This window comes from Ambystoma mexicanum, chromosome 1q (genome assembly GCF_040938575.1).
Source record: "Ambystoma mexicanum isolate Mex_15411 chromosome 1q, UKY_AmexF1_1, whole genome shotgun sequence".
Classification (NCBI taxonomy): domain Eukaryota; kingdom Metazoa; phylum Chordata; class Amphibia; order Caudata; family Ambystomatidae; genus Ambystoma; species Ambystoma mexicanum.
In genome coordinates, this window is record NC_090922.1 from 1,389,840,155 (window position 1) to 1,389,862,106 (window position 21,952).

At 42.9% G+C, this 21,952-nt stretch overlaps 1 protein-coding gene across 1 annotated transcript in view; it reads right to left on the reverse strand.

The window, feature by feature from the left end:
- LOC138547970 (cytochrome P450 4B1-like) overlaps positions 1-21,952 on the reverse strand; it is a 283,416-nt gene that overhangs the window by 67,014 nt on the left and 194,450 nt on the right. Inside the window, exons 8-9 of the mRNA XM_069642247.1 lie at positions 7,446-7,636; positions 4,021-4,154 (exon numbers count right to left, since the gene is read on the reverse strand). Of these exons, the coding sequence (XP_069498348.1) occupies positions 4,021-4,154; positions 7,446-7,636 (325 nt within the window). The remainder of the gene's footprint in view (positions 1-4,020; positions 4,155-7,445; positions 7,637-21,952) is intronic.

A 21,952-nucleotide genomic window follows, 5' to 3' on the forward strand; every position in this document is an offset into this window, starting at 1 on the left:
ACAGCCATGAAATCTCTCCATTGGCTTCCAGTGGCTGCAAGGATTAACTTCAAGACCTTTTGCCTTGCCAACAAGGCTTTCTGGGTCCTGGGCCCAAATACCTTCAGCTCTCCCTCCGTAAATACCTTCCCTCCCAAGCTCTTTGCTCCCCCATCACTAACTCCCCCAGGATCAGTCGTTTTTCTAAGAAACAAGCTGGGGGCAGATCTCTGTCTTCAGCTGGGCCCTCCCTCTGTAACACCCTCCCTGCCCCTCTTAAACTTGAGGAGAACCATTTCTGGTTCCAGAATCAACTCAAGGCATTCCTCTTTGCTTCTGCCTTCTCTCCCCCTCTCCCCTGCTGATCTGTTCTGTCTCGGCATCATGCACCTGGTCACCCTCTGACTCACGGGCCCAGGTACCTGCTCACCCTGCCACCCACACGCACTGCCTCCTGGCAATCCCTTGCACTGGGGCCTGTATCTGTAACCCTACAGTCCCCCACCTGTTTTTCTGCACTTATCTGGCACACCCTGACTGTTGCCTTATACCTAGCACTTGCCACTTGTGGGTTGCACTACCACTGCTTGCTGCTCTTATTTATTTATTCATGTTTCATTTATTTTCTCCTTGCTCAGCACTTTTCCTCCTCCCCCACCTCCCATGCACTTGCGCGTTCTCAATTGCACTGGGCCTAGTAAGATCATTTTTTGTGTTCTCCCTTGTTCCCCTCCCTTGCCTTGTCGCGCTCTTACGCACTTCTGTACAAGCGCGATACATATAAAACATCAATATCAATATCAGGGGGCGGACATGGCAGTTGTTCTGTGGCATCTATGCCCAATAAAAAATGCCATGACTGTACCCTGGGACCCCAGCTCCTGACACACATTTGCCCAATGGGCCCCCAAGCACCTCGCAATCACACATAATCACCTTCATCATGAATGTGATTATGTCTGACTGCAAGGTGCTGGCACATCATGGAGCAGGCATGGCATTTTTTACTGTGCATGGTTGATAAAGCAATCATGTTAAGTGTTATTATGTAGCAAGACTTGCATTCGAATTCAGACAGTCTAGCCATTTCTTATTGTGGCATACTATTTTGTATTGGGCATCTTTGAAAAAGCAAGCATGATAAGTGTTATTACAATGTAAGACTGCCATTTTTTATGCAACCAGTCAAGCCATTTCTCACTGAAGCACAACATTTTGTATTGGGCATCTTTGATAAAGCAAGCAGAGTTATTACCTAGCTAGACTAGCATTCCAATGGAGCCAGTCTAGTCATTTCTTATTGTGGAGTGACATTTTGCTTTGGGCATCTTTGATGAAGCAAGCATGATAATTGTTATTATGTAGCTCAATTGACATTTTAGTAAAGCCAGGTTGGACATGTTTTCATACTTTGGACTGCCTTTTTAATGGTAAAGCTAACGGTAGTATGTTCTTACGTGGGGATACTGCCATATACTGGCAGAACAAACATGGACTTGTTTTCTTATAGTATCATTACTGGCATTATGCACAAAGCAAACATGAGCATGTTCTTGTATGGGAATAATAGGGTATAATGGTGCAGGCAGCATGGAAATGTATGGGCACAGCCAAAATGTTTTATACTGGCACATATTGTGGGGAAAGTCATCATGAAAATCGGTTGGAGAAATGCTCCTGTGCACTGTTGGTGTTGGTGACTTGCATCTATTGGATTTTTTCATGAATTACCCTACAAAACCCAATTGCAAACTGTTTGGCCTTTTACCCAATTGTTCTAAAATGTGTGCTCTAAAATGCACAATTTTCACCCATTTTAAAAAAAAAAACGCTCTCTGTTTGAGAACCCCTACAGAGCCCCCTTGAGTGATAAAGGCTCCCTCGCTATGCTCAGTCGCTCTGGCATATCTGGGACAAATATTTACTCCCCTCCAGTTAAACAATACACCAGCCGCTGCAGGCGGCACCATGCTTCTTAGGCACTCCACCTTCCTGGATTAGGCAGCATTCCACAGGCTCTGGCTTTACTCTGCCCACCAAGTTCTAGGTGTGGTCCTGCTGCCAGGTTCTTTGGAAAAGGAAGGCATTCTCTTTCGTATACTCCAACACAAGTTGCTTTCGCCTGCCCTCAGGCTGGCTTTGCCCCTGTCTTCAGGGGCCTCAAGACGTTCATGTTCCTCCCTGGAACAAGAGAGGATACACCATTGATCCAGCTCTGCATGTGTGGGTGTTCCTAAAACCGAGCGAGAAACCTAGCCAGTTCTTTTTAAATCCCCTGCACATTAGGGTATTGCACAGACCCAATATACATAATCATTTGAGACTCAGCTTGAAAGGAAGATGTAATAGCAGTCGTTCTAATCTAGGGGATTCCTATGCCTGTGAGATCTTTCTTGCTCTGTCCCCTAGGGAGTGTATTGCCTAGCAGGCTCACCTCCCTTATCCCAAAGGGGGTGGCTCCCCTTTGAGGAGAGGTGAAAATTCTCAGGATTCATCACAGAACTTAAAAAAAAAAAATCATAGGTTTTCCGAATGTACATACACTATGAAAATATATTGGGAGCTTACTTTACCTGCTGCAAACTGATGACTATGCATCCTATCAACGCGATAGAGGACCCTGCTCGCCTCATGGATTCCTTCTATGGCAAGCGGACATTCCTATTTATGGTGTAGAAGGAATGCGCGCACACAACATGGTCCCTGTGTATCATCATCACATTTCTGTAATGTTTCTTTCATACAGAAAGAGTGGCAGGAATGGTGAGCCCCGGTGAAGGGATACCAGGCATGTAACTGGGTTCTGGCTTCAGCCTGAACATTTTTCTTTGGCTTGCAATCACAGATGAGGGTTGGCTGACCCTCCTTCTAGTCCCTCAAAATATCCCCAAAACCTATTTGAATCTCTTCTAGCTCAGTCATACATGAACGTGTCATTGTGCAAAGTGGGGTCACCTTATTTCCCTGTGAGTGTAGGGATACCAGATTATGGTAGGTTTGCATAGGGAAGGCACGAGATTAATATAAAGGCATGGCCACATTTTCACCTATGGTGCTCCCCTATTTTTTTTATTTGTGTTTGGTTATAATAAACCTTTACACAATTACAACTTTACTTAACATCAAATTCATTTCATACAACATAAAACTTTAAAATATTCTTAAGCATCTTTGCATTCTTAACGGGCTATGCATTAGCCCCATATATTCACAAGAATCTTAAAAAAATAAACATTAAACAGATAAACCCATTAATACAAGACCCTTTGGTAGTTCTAGTTTTAAAACAACTGTGCTCCCCTATTAATTAAATACATATCACACATTATTGAACTTTATTTATTTATGTATTTTTGCATTTGTTGCAGCACACTGAACCCTTCTAGGCGAAACATAGCAAAGGATAGGTTTCATGAGTGCGTCACTATATATCAATATCTGTAGGTTTATGTGTTAAAGGATCTATGGGCAGTGACATTTGCACATGGGCTGTCTGTCAGTGGTGGATATAGATACATTCTATGTGTTTGCAGTACTTTGGGCATATTTCTGCTTGGGTATATGCCTGCATCTCTGATAAGATCTGTATGTGACAATGCAAGTCTATCTGTGGGATTCATATGTGCAATTTCTAGGTGGCGATGAATAATGGCGTATGGATGTTATCAGTGTGTGGGTGAAAACTCAGGCTACAGCACTCAAACTAAGCCTGTGCCATGTGCACTATAGCTCACTATGGACCCCAAGACGAAATGAAGAGTGCCTCATTCAGGATAAAAAAAAAAAAACATGGATTAATCTACATATTATTAATGTACATTTATTTTCATAAGGCGTTTACAGGTTTCTGCCCATGACACCCAATATCAGCCTTCCATTTCTTTGCACAGTACTAAGACAACATTCTGCATTTGAACTCTGCTGACGTGAATGCGACCACTGTGCTTTTGCTATTACGTTTTTCTGTAGACCCCACAATTACTTTTCTTTCACAAACGTGCTTTTTTATTTTGCAAACAAGACAATAAAAGAAAAGTCAACCTGCTGGCAAAGTCCGTCCATCCAGGAATGTGACCGGTTTCACAAGCTGCCGAGCCATTCCAGGTACTGGAGGATACAGGCGGAGCACTTCCTTAATGAAGAGCGTTGTGTAGGTCATCTTAGCAAGATCCTCCCTGCGAGTATCCAAGGAATGTATAGTTAGGGGTTAGTAGAATGTGTGTCTTGGTTGGCCTTATTTTCCTTATATCTTCTTTAGAAACTCACTGTCCATTTACACCATTTCGCCACCATCAACCTTGTCTCTTTGCTGCCTGTCCACTTATGTCCTATATATTTTACTTACTATTAAAGCTGCAAAATTATGCGAATTATTTCTTATTTACAACAGTTGATAAGATTATTGAACACATGCACCTGGCAACTAGAAAACATATGAGATTATTTGGTCTTACTTTGATTACAATATTTAGTGGGGGTCACCATTCCCTAAAATGCTTCAATTCTATTGATTTACATTTCAGCATGCATCTGACATTGAAAACAAAATAGAATAAGACCGTCCTCTTCTTTGGTAGATAAACAATACTCATGTATTGAAAACAACAACTCTGTAGATGTGATAAGCAAGCTGGAATTCTATTTGCTACTAGGGAATACAGAATTCAATTCTATGCGATTCATGAACAGACCGGTAATAGTGTGGTAGCTGTCAATACTGATTGTTTGCTCTTTGCTACAGGAACACAACATTTTGTTTGTATGGAGCACTTGATAGTTCAGCTATATTGTATAGGATTTCATATGACACCACCTACAGTACATGTCAGATGGAAGACTTCCCACTAATGGGGAATCTGGGCCTTTGAAAGATGCTTATCTGACTATTACGGATGCAAGTAAGGACATTACAAAGGGACTAGCACGGCTACCACATGCCAGGTGAGAAATGCTGAACACATCTCACTGACTGGGAGTATGATTACACTAATTCTGTGGTCAATAACACCTGTGACAGACCCCTCCACAATACTCTAGCGCATAATGTCTGCATATTGGCCATATGAATTTTATTTAAGATTTAGTTTTTTACATTTTCTTTCCCTCTAATGTCTTATTTATTCTATTAATTGCCAGCTTCATATTGGTGGAAGGGGATGTTTACACAAGATTATTGTACAATTCACTATCGTCAACACACATTTTGTACTGGATGCTGTCTTTTGGATAACACTTCAGTGTATCCCTCTCCCCACTGTATTACACTTTGTGTTTTTTCTCTGCATCCAATGTATATAATTGTGGAACCAGTGAGAGAAATATTAGGACTAGGTAAATGTACTTCAGGTTAAGCATTCCAATCATCTCATTACTAAATCAGAGAAGTCCTTTCTTTTGCAGTTGTATGATTTCATAGGTTCTGTGTAGAGCCCTATATTGTGATACCTTCTCTGTTATATTCCACTACTATACAGATGGGTTCAGTTTTACTTGTCTGAATTTCTGCAAATCATTTTAAATTCCATGAGATACAGGATTTCTCAATTCAATTAATTAGTTTCAATAACATGAAAGCTTAAACAATAAGCTTAAATCATACAAGCAAGACATCATTTTAAACTATATTCTTCAGAGGTGTTTAATTACATTGATGATGCCTGTATCACATTAAAATAAACAAGATTATCATAAATCATCAATATGTGCCTAAGAAAATCCTTAATTGAGAAATCTATAAAGGCAAATACTCACCTTAATTTGTAAATTCATAAACATTACTACTTACGAATAGTTAGTTGTTTCTGTATGACAACGATACCCCTTTGTACCAGTGAAGAACACATTGCAGTAAAATGTGCCTCTTTTACACAAGTACGAAACGCGATATGCAAGAATAGATCAATATCGTCTGTATGCTTCTGTCCATTACATATACAATATATATTGAAAAGTGAATGCCTGATCATCATGTGCCCCCCTGGTAATTTTCACCAATATAACAATTGTTCATGCATGTTAAATGGTATATAATCAATATACTGAACAATGCTTAGCAAATGTTTTATTGGTCGGTGACCTGTGAGTAAAGTGAATATTTGGGGGGTGTTGAATCGCCCCATAATCTACAGGTTTTGCAGAACATTGCCATCACCTACTTCCAGGTAGCAAATTTTCCAACACATCTCACTAGGTTTTATATTGGTGTACAGACTAATGGTGCTGAAGTCGGTGACATTTTAAAAACAGGTTGGTGTGATCAAGAGTGATTTTGGGTCATCCTCCCTTATAAATCCTTGGTATATGCATAGAACCACATCCCTAAGGTAGGTAAAGAGCAAAATACTGCCCCTTTCCCTAGTTTAGATGTGCCTATTTTTTTAGTGAACGTGGGTCGGGGAACACCTCTCGCTCCTCCACATCAGCATCAGTTCTTTTGCTAACTTGATTTTATTTTAGACACTTCTAAAAATGCTTCTCTTCTGTATTGTAATGCTCAGTATATCCCAAAGGCAGACTTTTGCCACAGAGCCATTGAGAGGCTTTAGCAGTTCATCAAAGTTAGGTGTCAAATATTAGTGAAACTAATTGAGATTAATGCAAGCAAAGCCCCTCAAAGAGGACAACATGGAAGTGCAGCACAAATTTCCTATTGAAAGCTCTTTATGATCAATAAGTCTACATTGACTTTTTTAGGATCAGGCATGTCGAAAGACGTGCTCCTGCCACTTATAACTACCAACACTCATGAAACTTTGGGATACTGAACAGCAATGATATGGCATGGTAACACTTATATTTTCAGAGAAAACATTTTATTGCAACGCCAATAAGACCTCTACAAGGCTTATCTCAACTCTAATGCTTTAATCAGAAAAGTATGTAGGAAAATCAGGAGAGCAGTTTTGCATCAGGTGGTACCTCAGTGCCTCAATCCATCACAATGTTCACTCATGATTAATTCATACCTGGTCTTCTAATGATTGGTCAATTTTGGAAACATCCTGATTTCTAGAGCAACCTACCACATTCTTGCTCCCAACAATCCATATCTCGTTGACCCATCCACGGGGTGCTTAATCATCAATTAGAATAATCTGTTTTGATTTTCAAAGGGATCAGTAATGATGTAAACATTCCATGATGAGATCCGCTGGACGTAAATGCACGTCATATACATTCATTGTGAACATGCAGAAACATGAATGGATTTTATACGCCAGTAGGTTGACCTTACTAACAACAAAACCAATGTAATTTGTGGTTGTGTAGCTTCCCTACATTTTTCTTTTCAGTCCTGTATTATTTCACTAAAAAGTCTTTCAACAATACATACACATCATCAAATATATTATCACAAATTGTAGTAAAGTTTTTACACTTGTTTTGCCATTTTAATTTGGTGCATCGTAAGTACTTACAAAGTTGATGATTGACAATAAACAAGTGTAACACATGGATGTTCTTACCATTCCATAGAGTCTCGATCACCGAGAATCTCTTTGATTTCTTCTCTACATTTCTCTTGGTATTCTGGGTACTTGGCCAGGGAGTATATGATCCAGGAGATGCCACTGGCTGTTGTGTCGTGTCCCGCAAACATAAACGTGTCCACCTCGGCCCGCAGGTCTTCATCCGATAACCCAACACCATTTTCATCCTGGCAAGTAACATGTTAAAATCAATCGAGCAGCATATATATCGATGATGATATGATACAATCAGAAGAAAGCACTATTTCTAAGGTTCATAATCTTATATTTTACAGACATGTAATGAGCTTGCTGGGTATTTCACAAGATATTATTAAACTTTGAATAGTCAGGGATTTCAAATATATGTGCTGCAACACTTGTACATGTATTGCATAAAACTGGGGGGAGGTTTGAAGAAAAACCATACAGAACATTTAAAAGAAAAAAAATTAGATGCTGGAAGAAATTCTATGGACTCAAAATCAAAATTGAATGAAGGGGACAGCATCTATGAAAATAATATTAATAGGGACTTGGAAATTAAGCCCCAGAGTGTTTGTTAAATTATTTTCTCTGTTCGGTTTCTTGCTTCAGACAGAATTTCTCTTCGGTTGTCATGGGCTTTTTGAGGTTATGCACTGTGGGGATGATGATCCACAAATCTCATTGGATTGTAAAAACTGATGAGGGTGGTCTCTGATAATAGTCCACTGTAAAGGCCCTTCACCCTCATTAAAGGACTGCAACCTGCAATCAGATGGGGTGCATGTAGTTAGTAATAATGCGCAGTCCACACTCAGAAGAAACATGTGTCTTTATAAAAAGACTGCCTGTGTGCATCGATGAGAGAAATCATTTAATGAGGACAATAGGTTTACACACTTTACAGAGAGGCAGTCCTCACTCATGAGAACACGTCTGCGCTGATGAGCAGTGCACACCACTCAGGTGCCTGTGCTCTTTCATTATTGCATCTTGGTGATGTGATCTCACACGCTCAGTTGACAGGTGCATCGTATAACGAGGATAATGTATATCCTAACCAGTCTTCCTTCCCAGACCTTAACCTGAACCCAAACATCTAACTCAGCACCACACTCCACTACCTACTGCACCTCACTAGGATGTCTCTGCAGAGGTTTACATTCTTTGGAAATGTTTGTGCCTATCAACCTACTCATTTTTGAACAAAACGGAGCGTTTGATCTCGCAACACACCTGAATTCAGCCCTAAGGCTTGATAAAGCACCACCAGGTCTGAAACCAGGGGTGGAAAATAAAGCCACCCTCCAACTACACCTCCCTTCCAACCCATTGGTGCTCAGAGGAATACTAACTAGATGAAGGTTTTCAAAAACCTTCACTTTGTGTTAGTTTAGCATTGTCACTAGGCTTTAATGCTTCACATAAGCAACGTGCTACTTACACATCAAAATAACTTAAAGTTAAATAAATGTGGTTCTATGATAGGTTTATATCTGTCGTTGGGACATATGACCAAGCCACCCATTGATGATTCATCCAGGAACCTAGTAGATTGCTATTTTGTCTTGGTTTATTGTTAATCTTTCAATGACAGGAAGATAAGATAAGAAGCCGCGCGCAGTGTGAGAATGCGCTGACTTCCTCTAGTAGACACTGCTGTACAGACACCTGTGAATACTCCTTGTACACCTTTATCCACAATGGATCCTCCAAGGTTGTTTGCTTCTTAATTGTTTGGCATCCATTTTCAAATGTTTCGCTATGAAGGGAATGCTTCATGAGTACCTCTGATACCATTTGGTCACTAGTGGAACGGATGATTATAAGGAATGAAATACCTCAATATTCCACTCACATAGGTTCTATTGACTGCAAGAGAAGGCCTTCAAATGTTATCTTTGGGATGCTGCTTAGGCCTGAGAGTGGTGGGTTGTAATCTTTTAGGACTGAGGTAGCCACGCTCAAATATGCCCTATTATTTTAAAATGTTCATGTTAAGGTTTATACGTGAGGTGATTTGTAAATGCGTGTTCACTCAGGGCTATTTGGCGTGAGTACTGAAGATAGAACAAGGGGGGGAAAGATGAGATAAATTGGAAAGAGGCCGCTTGTGATTGACCTGTGAAAGGCCCAGTAATTGGAGACAGAGCTGATGGATAGCAGCAGAGAATTCCACAGGTAAGTCCCAAAACAGATATGTCAGAGACACCTCTCCTGTCCCTACAATAAGCCGAAACAAACATGGGGGGAGCATTAGTAGAGCAAAGGGCATGAGTGGGCCCTTAATGACATACTTTCTGTAAGAGAAAAGGGGAAATCTCATTGTCTCACAACCATGGAGCATTAGCCAGCAGGTGGTGCTCATGTTGCCCAAGTTGATAATTGCCCACTGGGTAAGTGGCTCCTTAGCACTTTGTTCTGATAAACCCAACTACTCCCTGCAGACCTCTCATGTCTTCAGCGACGATGAGGATGGGATCCAAACCGACATTTGCACGGTACCATGAAGTAGACTTTATCAAGTCCTTCTGCGTGAACCGGTTTCCGCAGGGTGCCATTCAGCCTAGCTTTATCTGCCTCCGTGTTCCGGCATATGATGGGTATACTTCACGATGGCACCCTCATTTTCAGTCTGCAGTTAAGCCTGGACCGGTGCTAAATCACAAACTAGGAATCCTGCCCAATAGCGACTTGACATTGAACGCCATCACGTGCGGATTTTGTGTTTGTAAAGTGTAGTACCTGTGTCACACATTCTCTCTAACAGATGGGCCGTACCAGAAATGAATGTTCTACACTCCATCATAGATGCTCCCCTCCTTCCGAGCAACAGTTGATCTCATCCCTTGACTTTTGTGAGGTATACTCAAAGTTTGTCAAGAATTTCACCATGGCGGGGAACCATATCACAAATTAATGAAGGATGCCATTTCCTGTGAGGAAATGTACAGCAGCATGCAATTTAAGTAGCTAAACTCATACTAGACACACATAGATTGCACATTTTTTCTCTGGACGACTGCACAATCTTCACAGTTGTCACCAGCAATAAAGATTCAGGTGCAGTTCCCTCCCAACTATATGGAGCAATGGAGTTAACAGTGGCTTGCACAGCCCATGTCCTGTAGCCACCTGTATGGGAGGGGGAGGCACGCACATCACTTACACTAACACTTGTGGCATCTCCATTTGTGCCCTCCAAAGATCACAGGCCACTTCGGCAAATGCGATGGAAGGCCTACCAGGATCAACACCAGAAACAGTCCTTCCCCAGAAGAGGGATGTGGGAGTTGAAGGGCCTCAGCCCCTTCTGGGTTGTTCCTGGTTGTAGGATAGCAGTAGCACTGCCTATCACACCATGCCTGCACATCACTATTCTGCCCAGTGTCTTTCTCTTTACATTTCAGGACCTGTCACCCCATAAGCTGAAATGACATTGGCAAGAACCCCAAGGGAGACCAAGATATACCACCAAAAAGCAGAGTGAGCCGTTCAGCAGCAGGGATCCTTTACACTGCTATCCAACCCCCTCCTAAAGAAATACCACAGTGAACTGGATCATGGACTACTCCTCCTGAATCCACCCACCTTAAGAAAACCTGTGCCAGCAGAATGCTGGCACAAGCCTAGGCATGGAACACCTGGAGAGACAGAGAGTAATTCGGACATGAGATTTACCTGTAGTGGGGCAACGCAGCACCATCCTCACCAATCTGGCATGCCTGAAAAGTCAGTAGACCCTCACACAAACTTGGACATTAATTGTGGTTGGCTTCCATTAAGGATGACCAGCAGTCCTGCAGAAAGAATGGCAGTGGAGGTTATGACCGCTTTTGAAGCCTTGCCTATCTGTAATACTTCCCTCTGGGAAAAAGCAGCCAACAGTCGGCCAGGGGAACCAGGTTAGGAAGATAGCCAATGGATAGGAAGGTGAAGGATTAAAGGGAGGACAGGAAGAAGGAAGGTGTGGGTTATTTTGGGGATGTCAAGGGAGATCACATGGAGGCAGGACCAGCAGCGTAGAGGAGATTTATTGAATGAGTGTACAAGGTCATGTATTGGTTGTTGGGACAAAGTCATACTGGGGCTTGAGTGTGTGTGCTGAATGTGTGAGTGGTATTAGTAGTGGAAGATTAGGGAGTGAATGGAGAGTGACTGTGGGAAAAGATGTGGGTTGATTGCAGTGTAGAGGTGAATGTAATAGAGTTGAGAGAGGGGTATTAGTTGTGTGGAGAGCGGATGTAGTTGTGGAGTGTATAGAGAATAACCAGCAGAGAGGAGAAACAGAGACTTGGGGAGTAAAATCGGAGGGTGGAGGTGAGCGGTAGAAGAGGGCAAACGGAGGGACAGAAGAGGAAAGTGGTAGAGAGAGATATATATTACAGTGCCTGCGGTAGCAGCCCTGTAGTTATGGTTAAGTTGCTCAACCCGTAAGAAGAGCACTTTTTGGCGGCTTATTACTTTGCCTCCACTGGACGAATCCTTACAAAACTTTGCAAAAAAAAGTATATGGCCCTGTCAGAAGATTGATTCTGCAAAGTCTGGTGAGGTGTTGTCAAGGGGTAGGGGGGAGGCAGTTATAAGAGGGTCCCACAATGTCTGGTTGTTCCCATAGACGCAATGGAGAAAAATGTGCGCTCACACCTACAGCCCAAACAGCTGGATGGATTTTCACCAACTGTGTGGCAGGAGTGGCAACTTGGTCCCAAAAGCGTGCTTTTGTAAATAAGTGTAAATCCGTCCAGCATTTCTTTTTTAAATGACCAAAACGTAGGTCAACAGAAATTAGTGATATCTGGGTTCAGTTCGCGGACTCACTTCCCAGTTTGCTCCGCGAGCGGGCCTTTGATTGGCCCAGGGGCCAACGTCAGGTCTGTGGACATCTGACATGCCCGCTGATTGGATGGTAAAGAATGGGAGGTGTGTCATATTTTTGGGAAACGCTCGCCATGATGGATTCACGGACAACCGCGAAAGTAAGTTGTCTGTGAACATTGCGGTAAAAAAATATCAAAAAACACAACATTGCACTTGCCAAACTAAAGAAACAATCTCTGGAGAGGTGAATGGTGATGAGGATGGGATGGGATATGGCGGCCGATATCCGCCAAGAGTCCAGGGCAGTCCTGAGATGTTTGCGAACATCTGGGACGTTTGGGGGCAAGTATGCTTACTTGTGCATTACAGGGTTGGTGAAAATCAGTTTTTGGATGGCTTATAACTTTGGCGCCACTAAATGAAACTGCATGAAATTCTGGACTTTTATTCTAGACCTAACTCGGAATGGTTCTGCAAAGCGTAGTACTGTTTTGTCAAGAGGCAACACAAAAAAAAACAGAGGGGGGTCCCAAAATATTTTAAAGGCTTATAAATGTGCTGCCATTTGAGAGATCTGCACATCAGTTTGCATAAAGAGTGTAGACCTAGATATGAATGATGTTGCAAAGTCTGGTGGGATTTTGTCAAGAGGCGGCAAAATTAGAGGGGAAGGTTTGCAACATTTTTAGATGGCTTATAAATTTGTTGCCATTTGACGAATGTGGACAAAGGTTCTCAGAAAGATTATAGACCCAACCTTGAATGTCTGTGCATAGTTATATGACTATTTTATGTACGTACATTTTGACACTTTTGAAAAATAAAACATGGGCGGATTTGCAGCAAACTTGTATGAGGAGCATTGGCAAGGACCTGGAAGCATGGTTTTGCAAATGCGTCTGTGTTTTATTTTTTGAAAAGTGTCATAATGTAGGTACAAAAAATAGTGAAATACTTTTGGTGACTGAGGTATAACCTGTGCCATGGGCAGTGGCCAGATTGTCTGGGGCATGTCCTCAGGCCATGACCCGGACAATCTGGCTACTAGCCATAACCACGAGAAAACAGCAATGTGGGCATGGCCAAGCGGCATGGCCGAAGCAGTAGGATTGAATGGGAAAAAATATTCTGCTTGCGGATACAGCCTGAAGTGGGAGACTAGATTACAACAAATCTACACAACGAGGATTAGCAAGCACCTGAAAGCATGTTTTGGGAACTATGTCTTGTTTTTTATTTTTGAAAATTGTAAGAAGGTAAGTAGACTAACTAGTGATATACATTTGGTATGTGGGTAGTGGGCCTGGTCCTTGGCAAATGCAAATGTGTACTCTGATTTGCCTTTTGGGAAAAGTGGCCTGGCCGAAACCGATGCCCCATGGATTTGGAGTCTAGTCATGGCTGCAAGTTCTTTCATATATATAAAAAGAGGAATTATGAATAACTTATGTAAAGTGAAGTAACACCATGAAACATTTTGACTTACGAAAACATTAAATTGACATAAAAAACTGTTACAGTTAAGATGCATCCCAACCTTGGGACTCCTCTGCTCTAGTAGTTATCCAGTGGTGTACCACCTTGGCATCCCTTGGCATTTTCTTCCTGGGTTCTCATGAGCTCTTGCCCATTTGTACTGCCCCTTCTATTTAAGCCCTTCTCTCACTGCACAATGATATGCGCATTTATAGGAGCATTGTGTACAATTTTTTTGTATAAGCATGGGAAATGCAGATGCAAACAATTTGTAAAAGATTGTTAAGTGACAGTTGGTGTGTGGAATTACAGCATGGCCATAGGGTTATACGTACAGTTTTTGTCTGACTTGTTTGAAAGCAGGCATTCAGGGAGTGTTACAAATATAAAATTAATAAGAGTAGAAGAGCTGTCCTGTGCAACAGTGGGTACCTGCCATTCGGGTCTTTTAATGATCCATGGCCTGTGAAAGGGGACTGTGGAAAGTTATAAAGGTTCATTGATTATGGTTCTTATTGTATGCTAGATAAAAGTATTTGGGACAGAAAATAGTTTATTTCCTTTTATATGTAGCTCTAGTATACAACTGTCCACTAGCACCCTGGGCGAGTGAGCCAGCCATTAAGTTGGCTAGGAATGCTGACCTGAACCACTGGTACAAGCTCACGTTACAAGTTGCCTGATGGCCGGCTCTCCCCGTCGCCATCTTACTCCCCCACCCTCGGTCCTATTTTGAATATTTGTTTCACCCATGCCCCAATCCTCCTACTTACCTTTTTCAGCAGGTGCCGCTGCTGCATTCGCTCCTTCTCTTTGCCACCTGCAGGCAGCCATGGAAAGGGTAGAAGGGCTCCGTATGGTGGCCATCTTGGGAAAGGATTTTTTCTACAAGATGGCCACTGTAGGAAGAAAAACCCTTTTTTTAGCACACTGGGTTACCATTCTGGCAACCTGGGGTGCTAATGGCCTTCATCCCCCGTTGCAGGGACTGGAACAGGGGGTAACAGCCCAGAACCCTTTTTATATGCTTCCGCTTCACTCGGGCCGATAACCTGGGCTGCCAGGCCATTATCCCCCGTTCCAGCCCTTGGAACTGGGGATGAACGCCAGATTTCTCCCATTACCTAACACAAAATGGAACCTTTTTTTGCTGCAGAGGTCAGAAAGTAACCTGGGGAGAGAAATGAGGGTAGAGGCACCAACTACTAATATGGAGGGGCAGGTGGATGGGAAGAAAGATGTTGCTTGTGTGTTACCTCTAAGGTAGGGGACAGTGATTCTCATGCTGATTGATTACAGCTTCAAAAGCACTTTGAAATTGCTCTCCCCTGCAGTATATACAGAGTATTGTTGTCTTCGAAAGATATGGTTCAACAGCCTCTTGTATCGCTTGCAAGCTAGCTGGTAGGATTTTGTGTCCCAAAGAAGTAAGTGGTTACAGTATTGGTTGAGGAAGATGAGGTGGAGAAAAACAGCCTACTTGCTAAGAAAGGAATAACTTTTCTGAGAGCACTGCAGTGGTTGGATTTGGTGTGGTGGCGCATCGAGCTGGTCCCACAGTAGTACTCTCCAGGTAGTCCACGACTGAGTACAATGCTGCATTGTGTGAATTTTACTTTTGTAGCTTTAGCCTTTGGTACATTCCCAAAATGGTAAAGCACTGCCACACCCATGATACTCTCTCTGGGTGCTAGAGGTAAGCACTTCCTCTACCTCATCTTCTTGGTCCTCTTCATTGTCTTCGGAAGTATTGCACTTTTTTAGTTATTAAGGTCCTCCAGCTGGTGGTGTTTTTTCGGGAGGATGGATGATAATAGCTGATTTCATTTTTAAGATGAATAGCAGTTTTGCTAATATTCTTCCAAGTATGTGTTCTGTGCTGGATTGTTAATGGATAATGAGTAAGAATAGGTGTAGGAGCTGTGCAAGGGTACATTTCCAGCTTGAAAGTTCCTAAATCAGCAGAAAATGTAGTTCCTAAATTCTTCATGAATCACGGACCCAATCGCGAAGTGTGGACATGATTGCAGGGCCGTCATCATCTGCGTACAAGTGTGCGGTTACGTGACACTGTCCGTAAAGGCCACGATGATGTCAGATGTGTGCAGACGTTGATGAACACAGAAAAAGTTGCAAAACGTGTATAGAAGTGTTAAAAATTATGCTAGAAGGTGGGGAATGGCAGAGATTTAAGGTGAAACTTTGTAAATTGGACATAAATGTTACTATGTTGGGTTAAGTATGATATTAGTAAGTTGTAGGAAATTAAGGGTGTTCTGGTAAAAACCTATGAAATTCACTGAAAAAACCTTGTTAAAGGGACTTTATGGTTAAGCTGCACTAGTAAAAACCTATGAAATTCAATGAAGAAACGTTGTTAATGGGAGGTAATGGTTACAAGTAAAACTGAAAAACCTCAGAAATACGCCAGTTATGGCAATCTAAGCAACCATAACTTGCACCACCACCGTGCCCTGCTAAGACTAACACCCAACCCAGTACATGAAAGAAGAAATCACAAATGACACAAATCTAAACTAGTTTATGATGGCACTCAGCACTCTCTCATTACTGAACCTGTGCAGCAGCAGCGAATGTGTAGGTCATATCACAGAGCTGAGTTATTCAAATTCTGGATTTAACAGTGAAATTGGATCAGGGCACCTCCAGAGAGGTTATATGTCTAACCACAGATGTAATGGTGAGGAGATAAGAGGAACAGGAGCTTCAGGGCATGAGTGTTGATGGTGGGGGCCACCAGAGTGAGATTCCTATAGAGAAAGGTGATTGAGTGATAGTAACATTGTTACACTTAATATATATGATATGTTTCCTACATTTACTCCAGGATGTAATCAAGCCTGTCCAGATGATTGACTGTGGGCTTTCTGAAATTACACATTTCCACCAGCAAGATATCAAAGATAGCCCATGTTCAGAAACTAAATGTTCCATGCCACTTTGCACATGGTATTATTGATAGAAATATGCTCTTTTTTTTATAATGAATAGGACAAACACAAACTACAAATATAACAATCAGCAATAACATTAACAGTAAAAAAAGACATGACTACTATCAAAAGAGTAAAGAGCCCTTTAGAAAGTAAAAAGAACAGAGTGTCTGGTGTGTCGCCCAGAATACGTGTTTGTACTGAGTGGACCAAAGTGCACACGGTGGATTGACGTGACCTGCCCTGCTGATTCTTTCTGCCGGACCTTGTTGCTTTTGTGACTCCTAGACTTGCTGGGTCTGTTTCCTGTTGCTGTGTCCAGACACTCCCCCTCCTGCCGACGTTTGCTCCAAATACCATCTTTATAGCAGAGCGTGGCGGAGTGAGTTAGAGTGTCTGGTGTCCGGTGTTCGATTGAAGAGGACATGCTGCTGAGCGGCACTAAACAGCTGCTAATGTTCGAAAATGGAAATGTACTTCTGCACGTCTTTTATCTCCTGTTTCCCCTCATACAGACTTGTTACGGGCACCACACGAGCTGAGGGTGAGTGACCAAAAACTGATCGCTAGGAAATCTTCTATTTGTTTGTCTGATAACCCTTTTCATTCATCTACGGTGCTCTCCGTGGACATTTTGCAGGTCGCTACACCAATTAGCTCACGCCCTGGGACACTAACTGGGTCACGACTCTGGTCATGCCACAATTGAGCGATTCATGTACTGAAAGGGGCATTATCATTAGCGAAAATAATATGCAGCCTGAATTGCCTCTCGCCCAAGAGCCACCGGTGACTGACGTCCTAACAAGGACCTTGGATGCTCCACTAAGGACGTTGCTGCCCCGTTCCTCCATGCGCCTGTAGAGGAGGAGTCAAGTACCCCTACTCCACCTACCCCGCCTACATTACCTGAGAAGTATGAACCAAAGTATGTGACGTATTCTATACCAATCAGAAAGCAGGAAGAAGAGCAACGACTTTGTGCAGTACCCATAAGAATACCTATACCTAAGAGAATATGGGAAGTAAAGTATCCATTAAGGAAACCATACCTACATCCACGACAATTTGATAAATCAAACCCATATAGAAGATAATCAGACCTGAGAGGCAGACGATTTATGAAGAAGTAACAAGGATAAGTGGCAGCTTGGGATCAAGATAAAGAGACTTATGCCATAAGCATAACAAATATGTGTAGTTAGTTTAAACGTTTACAGATGCATGAAACGCAAGCAGCAATGCAATCATGAAGCTAGCCAAATGCTTATAGTGAATAGATTGTGGCAAGCACCAACATATACATATATATACCTCATAGATACATATGGATTGACTAAAGAATAAATGTTCCACGGGAAGGCCTCAATTCAGTGTCGCAGTTACAAAAGCAATTGAATTAAACAGAATATATTTCAGCTAAGGAGTTGGATGAGCCAGGAGAGCCAAGGTCTTATCAGAACTAAAATTGGCTGACATTAGATACAATTAACATGAAAGAACAGAAGCTCCTGTTCCAGAAGGTCAAGTGAAAACAAAAGACGTCAGAGGACTATTGGAGAATAAAATCAAATGCAAGAAATGGCTCAATTCATGGTGTCCAGTCATGTGATGGAAGAAAGTTGGACGCATGAGGAGATCACACCTACGCACGGAAGCCGGAGAGTACCCATACTACTTAAACAATTCCAGAGAAGAGTATAGACTCAAGGCCAACTTCACACACTAATTGACACTGAAACATTGAGGTGATGATTGAGTTTTCTTTTAATTGGTAGGAAGCTAGTATTGAGACAAGCTCACCCGCACCTGGTTGTTCAGTCTGCGTAGCTCACGCAGGTGGAAAGTTATTGACGGGGGTTAGTAGCCAGCCAATTATAGAGGACCACGTAGTTGGGGTCCTATAGTTTGTTTAGCCAATGGGACATTGTACATTTAGTGATGTTCATAGTGGCCATCTTGAAGGGAGGGCTTAGTTGTGCCACCTGTTGTTGACTATCCAATTATTTCTCTCTGTTACTCTATACAGATATAACACTTATGCTTAGTTATTCCTTTAGAGCCAATCCCACTTCCAGGTAGGTTTTAGAAGTTTGCCACGTAGGATGACGTTGGTAATGACGCAGGTCAGTACGTCAGCTATGATCGTTTTAGGGTTTAAGAACCCAGATTTTTTATGAAATGATTGAGAGTTGAGTATCGACCGATTGCTGATGTTCGTTGTACTCCCTGTTTTACTTACTTATAGTAAAACAGACAAACTTTTTGCCAAGCTATTTGTGTCATCTGAATTATTGATGTTTGATTAAAATCTGCATCCCCATTCATCTCAAGGGTATTGCTACTCATATTAAAGGGTTGGAAGTCTCCAGTTCACGCACATCAACACTCGTCAGGGCACTAGTTCATACAAGCCCTTCTACTAACATTGACCTTAATTTAACTCAGCCTCAATCGCCTACGAAGCTGATTACACAGACCATGAGGCTTGCGGGATGGAGCAGATTTTGCCTGTGGCCGCCCCTTCTCCCGTGGCATTGTTGGACTTAATTAACAGGGCTACGGAAAAGGAATCGGGCCAAGGCCAGGCCTTTCCATAACTGGTCCCCCACGGTTCAATACACAAGCGATTATTGTTGGGCAAGCAAACCAGTTTTAAGCCTGCTGCTGATGACCAAACGCCTGCTCCAAAAAAGCCTGATGATTTGTTGGCCAGCTCCAAAAGCAAATGCTCCCCAGGTTCTAAGGTAAAAAATTTGACAGCTCCGAACGTGCCTTCAGTTAATGACAAACCGGCACGTACTTTCCATAAACAGATAAAACGTGGTGCTGGCCCATGGGCTTTGGTTCCTTCTATGTTTAAAAAGAGAAATCCTCTCCAGTCCCCTGTTCCTTTGATGGGGGATCCTTCGGACGCTGAAATTCTAGAAGGAGTAGAAGCATGGATCAGGCCTCCCTGTGAGGTTGAGCAACCCTATGGGGAACCTGGGGTGGTGCCGTCGCTGAATGTTCCATTTAACTTCCAAGCACCAGCTGCTTTGCCAGACCCCCGACTGCAACCCCCTTTGGGGTTGGAATTAAAAGGGTCTATGCCTTCCCCTATGAATAAGTTGTCTTTATTTCCTAACCAGCAAAAATAAAACAACCGCCAACAGCAGCTGAGATCCTATCCCTAGTGGACCTGCTCCTCTTCCCAGGGCCAGGCTGGAAGCACCCTCTACTGAAGTTCCACTTTCTGTCCTTCAGATGGACGACCTTGTATCGGGGGTTGCCAGACCAGGAGGCATTCCCGGGTAGTCTGAGAGTGAAGAATCTTCCCCAGATGATGACGAAGTGCAAGCAGCGGGTTTGGATGTTTGGCCAGAAAGCGCGCCAGCTATCCCGCAGAGTTCCCGCCTTCACCCACAACTTATTGACTCTGAGTTGATTCATTCTTTCCACTGCTGGGGTTTTTCCAATTTGCATTACTCCCAGGCCCCTGACGGCTGAAACATTGATTAAAACATCCAATAACTCTTGCTTTGCAATTGAAATTGTTACCAAAAGATCTGCTTCTGGGCAGTGGTCGCAGTGTAGAAAAAGAAGTAGTGGAACTATTTTCCCTACTGGTCTTACCCTACTACCCACAAACCCCATCACCACGCCCCCTGCCACACACAATACAAGCCCCCCAAACACATGCATGTGCTGTTTAAGGAAGCGTGCAGTGTGTTGCAGTTTAAACTTCTTCCTACACTTTTATTTTAAAACGAACCCATTCCGGAACGGTTTCTTTTTAAAATAAAAGTATAGGAACAGTAAAACTTGATTTAAAAAAGTAGAGGAGCACCGCTCCCACCCACTCCCACTCACTCTGACCACTGCTTCTGGGGGTAGGAGGGGCACTCCTAAACCGGCCACTCGATAGCTGCCTACGGTATCTGGTCTTTCTGGTTTGGCGGCCAGAAGTGTAGCTGGAAATAAATCTGGACCGGCGCACCCAGTGATAGAGCCCTTGAGTCCGACCTCTGCAGCCTTGTTGGACCTTTCCACTTACTCAATGGTGGACTCTGAGTCAAGAATAAGAGTGGAGAAGGTTGTGACGCCGGTGGGTCCTGGCAAAAGCCAAAGCCCTGCAGGCGGTGAATTGAGGAAGCCAGGCTCAGATTCGCTAATTTTCCAGACTTTGGATGAAAAACGTCAGCAAGCCCACCTGAGGGTTCACCCCCTAACTTCAGGGGGGCAGTTCTCTGTGACGCACTCAGCCATTAAGATTCAGACTCTTCACCCACCTAAAGAAGTAGAGGGTCGGACGTGCGTGAAGCCGCACCTTTCACTTATGAGACCTTATGTCCCTAGCTCTGGAAAGCCGGTGAATAAAATCATTAATTCGCGGTCTCTTAAGTTGGAAATATTTGTGGCAGAAACAACAGGTCTATTTTGAATCGAAGAACAATTATGGATCTTCTACATTCAGTTGCTGATTGAATTTTGTGACGATAACCGTCTAGATGCATTCTTTCTCCAGTGGTAAGCCTAATAATTTTAAAACAGGAGAAGTGACGAGTGCCAACTGGGTAAATCAGACACTGGTGCCAAACGCAAACGTGCCGTCTGTTTGCGATAACCTTAGTAGAGAACAGAAGCTTCTCATTTAATTCTGCCTAAGCAACAACCTATCTGGAACAGAGGCAAAGGACCTTGGGGATCCTCGCAGGAAAAGTCTAACTGTGAAATGGCCTACAGTCTCCAACCTGGACACCTATCTATTCACGCGCCTGTTCTAGCAGCACGGCCAGGATTGCCACAAGGACCTTTGAAGAGAAAAATTATCTATAAAGATCTGGTGGGACTGGGCAGAGTTCCATCTGGGCCGCTGGAAAAAAAAATCTGTGTAAGTAGAAGCTGCTTCATCCACTCGCCTGGTTAGATGTAAGTCTGCGTCAACAACTGCAAGAAAATCAACCTCACTCAGTGGAGATTGGTCGTGGCTCTCAGGGGCCCTAGTGGCTAACAGATCTTTGTAGCCATTCAAGGCCAACTTCCACTGCTATCTCCACAGTGAAAAGAAAGTTAAAATTGATCTCATGGAACACCAAGGGATTTTCCCATCTCACTGTCCCTTCGGACATCCATTTGGGTGATTATGACTTGATTTGTTTCCAGGAGACCTGGTTGAGGGAGACCCCGGGTATGGATGGATTTGAAGTCTCCATCAATCCTGTTAAAAAAGAGGTCATGGGCTGCCCTTACGCCAGCCTCCTGAGAGCAGTAAGAGCAGGCAGCCCT